This window comes from Peromyscus californicus, unplaced genomic scaffold (genome assembly GCF_007827085.1).
Source record: "Peromyscus californicus insignis strain IS unplaced genomic scaffold, ASM782708v3 Scaffold_4__1_contigs__length_199733344, whole genome shotgun sequence".
Classification (NCBI taxonomy): Eukaryota; Metazoa; Chordata; class Mammalia; order Rodentia; family Cricetidae; genus Peromyscus; species Peromyscus californicus.
The window spans coordinates 17,233,165-17,244,273 of record NW_026294562.1 but is presented as its reverse complement, the minus strand read 5'-3'; the positions used below and the strand labels follow the sequence as shown (position 1 = coordinate 17,244,273).

The 11,109-nt window shown below is 51.6% G+C and overlaps 1 protein-coding gene across 5 annotated transcripts; it reads left to right on the top strand.

The window, feature by feature from the left end:
- Positions 1-5: 5 nt before the first annotated feature.
- On the top strand, positions 6-9,994 carry Sfxn3 (sideroflexin 3). 5 transcript variants are annotated; one of them, XR_008223196.1, is made up of 12 exons: positions 6-312; positions 2,404-2,564; positions 3,057-3,227; positions 3,915-4,013; positions 4,496-4,571; positions 4,715-4,800; positions 5,764-5,891; positions 6,073-6,122; positions 7,461-7,510; positions 8,066-8,113; positions 8,343-9,146; positions 9,243-9,994. XR_008223196.1 is itself a non-coding variant. In XM_052763078.1 (11 exons), the coding sequence occupies exons 2-11, from the start codon at positions 2,404-2,406 to the stop codon at positions 8,437-8,439; spliced, it is 966 nt and encodes a 321-aa protein (XP_052619038.1). In that variant the 5' UTR covers positions 6-275; the 3' UTR covers positions 8,440-9,994. The 5 variants fall into 5 exon arrangements, 4 of the variants coding, with proteins under 4 accessions (XP_052619038.1, XP_052619035.1, XP_052619037.1 ...); XM_052763078.1 differs by having other exon boundaries at positions 6-275; positions 8,343-9,994; XM_052763075.1 differs by having other exon boundaries at positions 8,343-9,994.
- The last annotated feature ends 1,115 nt before the right edge of the window (positions 9,995-11,109 follow it).

The window sequence follows — 11,109 nt, the reverse complement described above, 5'->3', positions numbered from 1 at the left end:
GTAGCCGGTCCGGATTGTAGCTAGTCACCTGCCTGGTACCTCTGGGCTCTGCCCGCCCCAATTCTGAACCCCACCGATCGTTGGAACCTAGGGCAGCTCTGGAGCCCCGCACTGGCGACTAGAATCACGTCTTCTCCAGGCCACCCTACCTTCCTGGGCTCGTGAAATTGCCATCCCTTTGGTAGTCACTCCGGAGGTCTGCCTGTGGGAGAATGTCACGAGCAAAAGAGCCGAATGTGGACCTGAGATGAGCAGGAACGAAAACTGGAGCCTGGGTGTGCAGCGGCCGTGATCTGGGTGCTAATGGGTGAGGTGTGTGTGTGTGTGTGTGTGTGTGTGTGTGTGTGTGTGTGTGTATGTATGTATGTATGTATGTATGTGATGCCTTCACATCCTCAGTCGAAAAAGTGTTTCTCTGGGCACCCTGTTCTGGAAAGTCTGCAAGACAGAGCAGCTGATCCCCAGCACACCAGGAGAGGAATCTTTCTGATGCTCAAGCTTGGATGCAAGCAGAGATCACGGGAGACTGGCCGTGCACATCCCAGGGGCTGGAGCTTCAGTGTTGGGGGAGTAAGGAAACTGCTAGCACAATGGAGCTGGGGGTTGGGTGGCAAAGAGGGGTGGGGACACAGGAGCGCAGGCACCACAGGAATGTGGCTGGGAAGGGATGTGATGGTGAGGATCTGCGAGAGGAGCCCATAGGTCCTGAAATAGCAGACCAGGGGGCCAAGCAGGCAGAGAGGCCCATTGCCAAGGCAGCCATCAAGTAAACAAGCAGTAACCCGAGTCCCTCCGGGCGGCGCACCGACAGAGGCCCGCCCTCCACGCCGCTCACCCGCGCCCAGTGCACCTAGACCGAGTGCTGCTGGGTCGGGTGCCTCCCGAGGCAAGCCAAGGGACTGCAAGTGAAGGAGGCGAGTGGGGCGGCTCCTCCCCTCCTCTCTCTTGTTGGGAAGGCGGCCAGAACTGCTTCCCACGACTGGGTCGGGTCTGGTCTCAACGGCCTGGTCGGGGGGAGTCCCTCCATGTGACATCCACGGCCCCGGAATTCTGCCAAGCCGGGGGCGGGCTGGGCGAACGAGCCTAGGGAGCCCCCGCCCTTCCCTGCTGCTCAGCGTCACGCGTGACGTCCCGGTGATGGCTGGGAGGAAAGCAAGAGAGCTGTGAGGAAGGCGGGTCTGAGAGCAGCTAGAGCCTGAAAACCCCGGAAAGCGTGAGTGTTTGCTGCCTTGGGAATCTTCAGAGGGTGGGGGTGAGGGCCTAGGGTCAGAGGAGGAGGCTTGCTTTAAAAGGAGCTCTCTGTCTGGTGGGAATTCCATAAGGCAAGGTCTGCTAGGACCTGCAGGGCACAAGGAAGGGTTGGTTGGGTGAGGCTAAGTGTAGGCAGGCATACTTTAAAATATCTGCACCTGATAGATATTGCTCGTGTGTGTGTGTGTGTGTGTGTGTGTGTGTGTGTGTGTGTGTGTGTGTGTGTAACGGTATTCTGGCTGGTTGGCTAATGTATACAGTGTGGGTCTAACTTGTTTGTGTGCCAAGGAGGGCGTGCATGTCTTTGTGCGTGGGTATGTGAGAGTCGGGTAGGGGCGTTGTCTGCTGTTGAGGAGGAAGTGGAGTTGGAGGGGATTAGTCATTCTGCAGGATTTTTGCCTAGCACAGCCAGATGGCTGCTTCTGACATTCCCTTTTGTGCTGAGTGGAGGGGCAGGCACTTAATCTTGCCCTTTCCCGAGGTAGATGGCTCAGGGGGAGTTGCATGGGTATCTGTGTCAGCCCTATGCAACCAGGGACCAGGGAGAGTCCTGGGTTATTGTGCAGGAGTTGAAGCAGATGGGTTTGAAGGGGATGTGTGCATGCTCTCATACTCACAAATGGCTGCCACTCGAGGGCTCTGAGATCTGGTACTGATCAGCCCTCAGGTGGCTAGTGATCCTGGTCTCCTCCAATCAGGGCCTTGAATGTGGGATGTCATCTTCCCAAACAGCCTTGGAAGTTTTCTTATCTAGGTTTTAGAGCAGCTGAGGCCTGAAGCTGGAATGGACTTGGCTGTGTTATCCGTGTCCTATGCTCCTACAGCCGGAGCTCAAGATAGCTGGCCCGGATTAGTTGCTGCCGTTGAACCAACCACACACATGTAAATCCTCACCATGTAAAATCTGCACCAGGCCGAAGCATGAGGGAAGCTATATATTCTTGGTTCTGGTCTTCCCTCCGCCTCCTCTGTAGCTATAGGTCCCTGGCTAAAACACTACCTAGGAAAACAACTCCTCCCCCACCTTACCTATCTGGAGTCACCTTGAGCTCTTGCAAGGACTGGTCATAGTTTCTGGAAGCAGGGCAGAGCCACCAAAGTTTTCCCCGAGTGAAGTGCTTGGACCTGATCCTCGCTCTTGTCCCCTTGCAGATGGGTGACTTGCCCTTAGATATCAACATCCAGGAGCCTCGATGGGACCAAAGCACATTCCTAGGCAGAGCCCGGCACTTCTTCACAGTTACTGACCCTCGAAATCTGCTGCTGTCCGGGGACCAGCTGGAAGCTTCCCGCAACATTGTGCAGAATTACAGGTGAGCCTGCCTCACACCAGATGATAGTGACACAGCACTTTAGCTCAAAGGATTTTAGGACATTTGGGTTGAGGAGACAGCGTTGGATTATGGGTAGGCAGCAGCTCTGCAGTTCACAGATCCCCTTTAATGACCATTCCCAGTGCTGTCCACTCCGCAAGGACAGAGGGGCCCGAAGGAGAGTTCCAAGCAGACAGACAGGCAATAACCCTCTTCTCCTCTGGAGGTTTAACTCTTGCAACGCCCCCAGTCATTTCAGACCCTTTGAAAACCACCATCACCGTGACCCTGAAGAAAATGTGGGACCACAAAAGATGCAGAAAGAGCAAAGTACACATATGAGAGGCGTTTGGCCTCCTCTGTGGACAAGGAGCTCCTTTACTCTGGGGTTGAGTGTCAAAGTTCCTGGTCCATTGCCCAGAGTTCCCTGAGGCAAGCAGCAGAGTCAGGAAGGACAGGTCTGACCCCTACAACAGCCTGCTGGTTCTACAGGGCTGGTGTGGCAATCCCGGGGCTCACTGAGGACCAGCTATGGAGAGCCAAGTATGTGTACGACTCTGCATTCCATCCGGACACAGGGGAGAAGGTGGTCTTGATTGGCCGCATGTCTGCCCAGGTGCCCATGAACATGACCATTACTGGGTGCATGCTCACCTTCTACAGGTAAGTGTCATCCCACGTCCCCGTCCTGAGCGTTGTGTCCCAGAACACGGCTGGGTGACTAGAAGTCACTTTCTGCACCCTTTTGGGTAAAGAACAGTGTGTGTGTGTGGGGGGGGATGTGTAAGAATTCTTTCCATTTCTCAGAACCTCGCCTCCATTTGTGTAAGGTGTACCTGTGAGGGTGACAAGGGCAAGTTCTGGGACCATCAGTTAAGTCCCTCTTGAGGAGTTAAGGAACTCTGAGGGTTTCAATATTAGGTGTTTGGGGGGCTGGAGAGATGGCTCAGTGATTAAGATTATTGGCTGGTTGTCCAGAGTATCTGGGTTCAAATCCCAGCACTCACATGGCAGCTCACAACTTTCTATAACTCATGTTCCAGTGGGTCGGACTTCCTCACGCACACATGCGGGTCAAACACCAGTGTACATAAAAAGTAAAAACAGCCGGGGCAGTGGTGGCGCACGCCTTTAATCCCAGCACTCGGGAGGCAGAGGCAGGCGGATCTCTGTGAGTTCGAGGCCAGCCTGGTCTACAGAGTGAGTTCCAGGAAAGGCACAAAGCTACACAGAGAAACCTTGTCTCGAAAAAGCCATAAAGAAAGTAAAGACATAATTTAATATTGGGGGTTCAAGAATTGGGGATACTGTGGAGGGACAGACATAAGTAGTCTATCTTTGCACCCTCAGGAAGACTCCGACTGTGGTGTTCTGGCAGTGGGTGAACCAGTCCTTCAACGCTATTGTGAATTATTCTAATCGCAGTGGGGATGCTCCCATCACCGTGCGGTGAGAACCCCCCTTCCCAGCTGTTCCTGGTCTTGTGGACCCCTGTGCCAGGGGCTCAGCTCTCCTTTCAGCTACATGTTTGACTGACTACCACCTCAGGGCGCTCAGTCCGTTTGTATATGTTTTGGAGGACCCACTCCAGATGGCTCAGTAGTTAAGAGCACTGGCTGCTCTTCCAGAGGTCCTGAGTTCAATTCCCAGCAACCACATGGTGGCTCACAACCATCTGTAGTGGGATCTGATGCCTTCTTCTGGCATGCAGGTGTACATGCAAGTAGAGTACTCCTATACATAAATAAATAAATCTTTAAAAAAAAAAAAAAGGAGGAGGACTTTCATATAAGTTTACACTGGAGTAGGGGGTGGGGCTTTCAACGAGGCTACCCTCCAACACCCCCTGCATTGGAAACACGTAATGTCCTTAAAGGAAATGCATGCTGGGCTCTTCATCTCCCCTTGTGATCTGGCCTTTTCCTCCACAGGCAGTTGGGAACAGCCTACGTGAGTGCCACCACTGGGGCTGTGGCCACCGCTCTGGGACTCAAATCTCTCACCAAGGTAAAGTCTCCTTACCACTCCTGGCCTCTTGTTAATCCTTTACCCATTTTCTTCTTCCTTGTCACCCTCTCAAGAAGCTCCCCACCTGAATTCCTCCCCCCCACGGTCCTCAGAGCCACTGAACACCACCTTTCCTCCCCCAGCACCTGCCCCCACTAGTTGGCCGATTTGTACCTTTTGCAGCTGTGGCCGCTGCCAACTGCATCAACATCCCCCTGATGAGGCAGAGGTGAGTGGTCCGGGCTTCTGGCACAGGGATGTCCAAATACCCTCCACCTCTGCAGACCAGCCAGGTACAGGCAGAGTCCTCTTCATCGCTGATGTGAGGGGCTGGGCCCTGGCTTATACTGACCCCGTGTTCAAGGACAACCAGGTCCCACTGTGTGAGAACTTGCCCCGAGGTGTGGCAAGACTTGGGTGAGAAAGAGTGGTTGGTGTATATGATAGCCAGGATGAAGGTGACTTTCAATAATCAAAAGTGTGCTCTGGTGTGTCTTGTACCACCATCGTGAAAACCACATTTCTGGCAGTGGTGGCACCAGTGTCTTGGTCATAGAGCCCCCCCCCCTTTTTTTTTGAGATAGGGTTTCTCTATGCAGTCTTGGAATTCACAATGTAGACCAGGCTGGCCTTGAACTCACAGAGATCTGCCTGCCTCTGCCTCCCCGAGTGCTGGGATTAAATGCTTGGCTCAAGTAATATTCTTTTCTTTCTTTCTTTTTCTTTTTTTTTTTTTTTTTTTCTGGAGCTGAGGATGAAACCCAGGGCCTTGCGCTTGCTAGGCAAGCGCTCTACCACTGAGCTAAATCCCCAACCCCTCAAATAATATTCTAAATAGTTTTGTTTGTTCATACTAATCTGGGATGCTCTGTGGAGAAAACTCACCTGGGCTACTCGGGCATTTAAGGTAGTTATGACTCAAGATAGCTGTCCCTGTCATGCTGGATCCCAACACTCTGGAAATCACCCTATACCCAGGTTCCTCTCTAAACTCATCTTCTTCAACCCACACTGAGTGACCAACCTCCTCATGCTCCCTGGCTGGGAAGGGCTAGCACAACACCTATCTGCTTCTCTCTGGGCTCTACCCTACACCTGGGAGCTGTTCAGAGCCGGCCTTTGAGTGGGGAAGGTGAGAGGCCTCCAGAGATCTGCTGCCTATAATCTGACCCAAGCCTCTTTCTCTTCTTAGGGAGCTGCAGGTGGGCATCCCAGTGACCGATGAGGCAGGTCAGAGGCTTGGCCACTCAGTGACTGCTGCCCAACAGGGAATCTTCCAGGTGGTGATATCAAGAATCGGCATGGCGATTCCTGCCATGGGTGAGGCAGGGATGGCTGGTGGAGCTCGGGGGGGTTAGGAGAGAAGAGGGGTTGAGGTTCTCAGGGGCTTTTGACAACTCAGAGTCAGCAAGTCTGGGAAGAACAGGAGGAGCAAGGAGGGAGGTCTTCTCTCAGGTTCCTGGAGTTCCATTAACTTTCTCACTGCCCTGCTCTCCCCCAGCCATCCCCCCAGTGATCATGAACACTCTGGAGAAGAAAGCCTTCCTGAAGGTAAGAACCTCACCTCTTACCTATTCTGTCCAGAGGTTTCTGACATACAGAGGGACGACTGTCAATGCATGATTGATTGCATACTCATGCATGCCACTAACTCTGTCTCCCACTAAGAGGCACACATACATGGGTGATATTTTGTTTGTGTTTTGACAAATAAAGCTTGCTTGGAGTCAGAGGGCGGAGCTAGCCACTAGTTAACCATAGAGGTTTGGAGGACTGTAGAGAGAGGGACAGGAAGTGGCAAGGCCGGGCTGAGACAGGCTCTCAGCCCTTTCGGATTAGAGGAATGGAAGAGGAAGGAAGCAACTGTGTCTGCTGCCCTGCATCTCTGATCTTTCTGATTTTATCTCCATATCTAACTCCTGGTTGGTTTTTATTGGTAAGATTAATTAGATTTATGCTTCACATACATACTCATGAGTACACAAACAAGATAAGGAATACAGACTCCAGCTCATCCATCGAATCATTTATTCACAAACTTTATTAAGTACTGACTGTACACCAGACATATTAAACAGGACTAAGATGGTTGTAGACCCTGTTCCGATGAGGCAGTCTAGTACAAAAACCAACAAATAGGAACAGGCAATAGGGCTGGACATGGTGGTTTATGCCTTTAATCCCAGCACTCTGGAAGCAGAGGCAGGAGGATCTCTGTGAGTTTGAGGCCAGCTTGGTCTACATAGCAAGTTCCAGGCCAGCCAGAGCTACCCAGTGAGACCTTGTCTCAAAAAACAAAACAACAAAACAGAAAACCCAACACACATATCATTGTAGTTATGAAATGTGCTTTGTAGGAAACCAGTGGGGCCTTATAATTGAGACTAGCTGGGGAACAGTTTAGGCAAGGATAGGCCTTGGAAGATCCAAAGAATAAGGAGAGTCTGGCAAAGAGTGTTTCAGGGAGAGGGAACAGCTTGTGCCAAGGCCCTGAGGCAGGGATGGGCTGACACGTTTGAAGACCAGAACAACGTTTGCTGTGGCTGAAGTGGATAGAAGAAGGTATGGAGAGGAACATATTTATGCCCCTGGGGATGACTGGAAGTGAGTGGAGACTCAGAGGAGGCTTCCTGAAGAAAGTGTGATAAAAGAAAGAGAGTGCTGTGGGAACCAATTCTGAGAGGCAAGAACGTACGATAGGATAGGCAACAGGTCCGGCTGGGGCAGGGGGTTGCCATATGCAGGTCCCAGCCTGTCATGGCTGGGAGAAACATCCAGATGTCCAAGGGCTCAGAGGTAGGGTTGACGGGTTAGAACCATGAGGGGAAAGCTAGATGGAGGAGGAAAATGGGGACACAAGCATTCTGTTGTCTCTCTGTTTCCCCACAGCGCCGGCCCTGGTTGGGGGCGCCCCTGCAGGTGGGACTGGTAGGCTTCTGGTAAGTGTACCAAGTGTGCATGGGAGAGCCTTTATCATTTGGGGCATGAGAGGGCACTTATTACATTTGAGGTGCTTACATACATTGCTCAGTCATACATCCACTTGGTATGGATACCCATACTGCGTAATACGTGTGTGTGTGTGTGTGTGTGTGTGTGTGTGTGTGTGTGTGTGTGTGTAGAGTCCTAGGGATTCTTGCCTTTGAAGGTCAATAGTTTGGTTGAAGAGTTAAGTCTTTATTCACCAGAGGAAACCATGCAAATAAACTCTGGCACAATTCAGGAGGCCCAGCCCATTTTATTCCTGATTCTGGCACTTTCTGATCATGGGGCTTGGGATCAATGCTCTTGAGGCTCTTTCCTTATCCAGAATCTAGTATCAGGACTGAGTTTAATATCCCTGAGTGGTCCCTTGGCTCCATTTTCTAGCTTTTACAGCTGAGATAAAGCTTACAAAAATGTCTTCACTCCTGGGGCTATTTCCATGAGGTGGGGTACAGGGAGGGAATGCTCAGGCCAGCTTCACAGACGTTTCCGGTGTTCTCCTTCCCTAGCCTGGTATTTGCCACACCCCTGTGCTGTGCCCTGTTCCCCCAGAGAAGGTGAGTAATGCCCTTGGCCTGGACCAGAATCTCTACACAGATTCCACATCTCAGGCCCTTAGTGTGTTCCTGGGAGGCCTGGTGATGTGGGAGCTGGGGGGAAGACAGTGAGCCAGCCCTTCTGAAAGCAGGGGAGGATTCTTCACCCGGGAGTGAGGGGAAGCTGGGCCCTGGGTCTGAGATGCTGAGCCCAGGGCATAAACATCTAGCCTGTGCTGTTCTGTTGCAGCTCCATACATGTGACCAGGCTGGAGCCGGAGCTGCGAGCTCAGATCCAAGCACAGAACCCCAGCATCGATGTGGTTTACTACAACAAGGGGCTTTGAGGGGAGTCAGCCTCCGCCCCTTTCCTTACCTCCTTAGGCTGCTTCCTGGGTGCCACGTTACAATGCTACCACTTGTTTATCTTCCGGGTCAGGGGACTTGAGGTGGGGAGCAGCCACTGAGACCAGCAACCCCTCAGCCTGGGGGAGGCACCCCTGTAATAAGCCTCTTCTCTCCTCTCTGGTTTCAAAGAGCGAGTCACAAAACCCATCCCTCCCATGCTTATGTGCGCAGACATACATATGCAACACATGTAAGTGTTTATACATCTGGTCCTGGAAGCTAAGAGCAGATAGGCTCTTCTAGGATGTCTTAATATTTGGCTTTCCCCCTCGTCTCCTGCCCACCTAGCAGCAAGCCAGGTTATAGGGGACACTTCCTTCCCTAAACTGTTCCTCTGCCCAAGACATTTCTGATAGCACCTTACCCTTCTGGATACAGGAGAAGCCCCAGGATCCCTCTCTCTACAGTCCCCCACATGGACTGAGGGCCACCAGCAAGCCAAATATAGCTTCCTCAAGTACTTCAGGTTTCAAGGAGCTGACTCCAAAACCTGTCTTAGGATCTGAGCTGGCAGAGAAAGCAGGGTTGGGATTAGGGAGTCGGGGGGTCTCGTGCCTGCTGTGCCCATGTCCTAGAAGGTTTCCATTCTTCTCTTCTAGCGAAACAAAGGGATGTCAGTTGCCTGTACTGCCCTCTGCACGGCAATGTGAGTGCTTTTAGGGATGGTTTTAGGCATTCTTGGTCTATTCTGATGTCATGACTCGGATAGAAATCCAACAATTCCGATTCTCTTCCTGATCAGAGAGCCATACAGGCAGAGCAAGCGTTCCCCTTCACACACTGCCGCCACCTGTACCCACTTACAGGGGAACTGGTGTGGGAATGGTGCTTAACAGAGGCCTCAAGCGTACAATCTCAAGACAGGTAATTCTGTGTTTCATTGACCCTTCTAAGACAGTCACCACGCCCCCACCTCAGCTCCTTCCTTTCCACATATCCCGTCTCTGGAAGAACAAGGGCTTCACATAATGCTAGGCAAGCGCTCGACCACTGAGCTACATCCCCAGCCCCCCTTTCTTTTCTTCCTTTTTTTTTGGTTTTATTTTGTTTTGTTTTTCAAGACAGGGTTTCTCTGTGTAGCCCTGGCTGTCCTGGAACTCACACGGTAGACCAGGCTGGCCTCGAACTCAGAGATCCACCTGCCTCTGACTCCCGAGTGCTGGGATTAAGAGTGTGCGCCACCATGGCCAGCACACCCTTCTTGACAATGGCCCTGCCCTCCCTTTGCCCTTAATTTGAAGAAGCGGAGGGACCCAGACCTCAATAGATGGACCAAATGGAAGATGGGATTAGGGATGGCGTGGGTGGTGGTGACTTTAGGGTGTAGAATTAGATCGCCGCTCGGAATCCATGACCTCTAGCTGAAAAGGTGAATGGGGTGGGTCAAAAAGTCCCAGTGAGGTCCACTGAGACCACGGTCCTGCTTTCACTAACCACCTCCTCCAGGGACAACAGCTGTCATGTCATGGTGTCAATAAACTGCAATCCTGTCTAGTTTTTGATCTTTCTTCGTTCCCTGTCCCGAGTGTCTAGGTAAGTGTCCAGGAGATTCTCCTACCTTTAGCTTCCCTTCCTTCCCCCAAACCCTTCTCTGTAGGGAGTCTCATCTCCCAGCAGAGGGCTCTCTGAGCTTACAAAGTGGCTCCTCTGGCTAGCACCTAGTCCCTGGGAAGATGGAAGTGTGTCTTACTTCTTTCTTCACTGAGAGGGTTGCGCACATAGTTATTAATTCAAGCTCTTCGCTTCTTAGTTTCTTTGAGGAATTTGGCATGGGGTGGTGACCTCTGGTCTCTAGGAAAACTCCAGAGATGGGAGAGGAGGCCAACAGTTGCCTGCTCCACCCAAGTGCAGCTTCCAGGGAACCAGCACATCTCTGTCCTCATGAAAACTGGCCTGGCAGGAGCCTCTTCAAAATACCTCTTCCCATTCATCATCCAAGGTTCTTTAGTCAGTCTGTCTGTCTGTCTGTCTCTGTGTGTGTGTGTGTGTGTGTGTGTGTGTGTGTGTGTGTGTGTATGTGTGTGTGTGTGTGTGTGTGTGTGTACAGGTCAGAGGACATGATTTTCAGGAATCAGTTCTTTCTCCGCTCTTGGGTCCCAGGGATCAAACCCAGGTTGCCAGCCTTGGTAGAAAGTGCCTTTATCCACTGAACCACCTCACTGGCCTCCTTACTTTTATAACATTTTCCTACCCTGGAGGAGATGAGGTGGCAAACTTGTGCCTGTATGTAGCTGGGAAGAGCCATTTACTATTGCTTTCTGTTCTGGAGTCTTAGCTTTGTTAGATACAAGGAAATAAACACAGATCAACCTATTTAAAATCCATAGCCCGCTCCCTGCAAGGAAACAGCCCTCCATGTTCCCTTTTTAGCTTTTAATGGGTGGTTGGGTGAAGTCTTTAGGGCTAGACGGTCCCACAGAAAGTGAGCCTGGGTCACTCATCTTGGGGTAAGCAACAGTGACCTGTGTGGGGAGGAGGGCTAACAGCATCTCCTGTCCCCTGGGTCCTGCTGTGTGGTGCCAGCTGCCTTCACTCGTTCATCTTTTGATCTCTGAAACCTATGAGATGGCATATTATACCTTTCTTAGAAAAGACATGAGTTTAGAGCT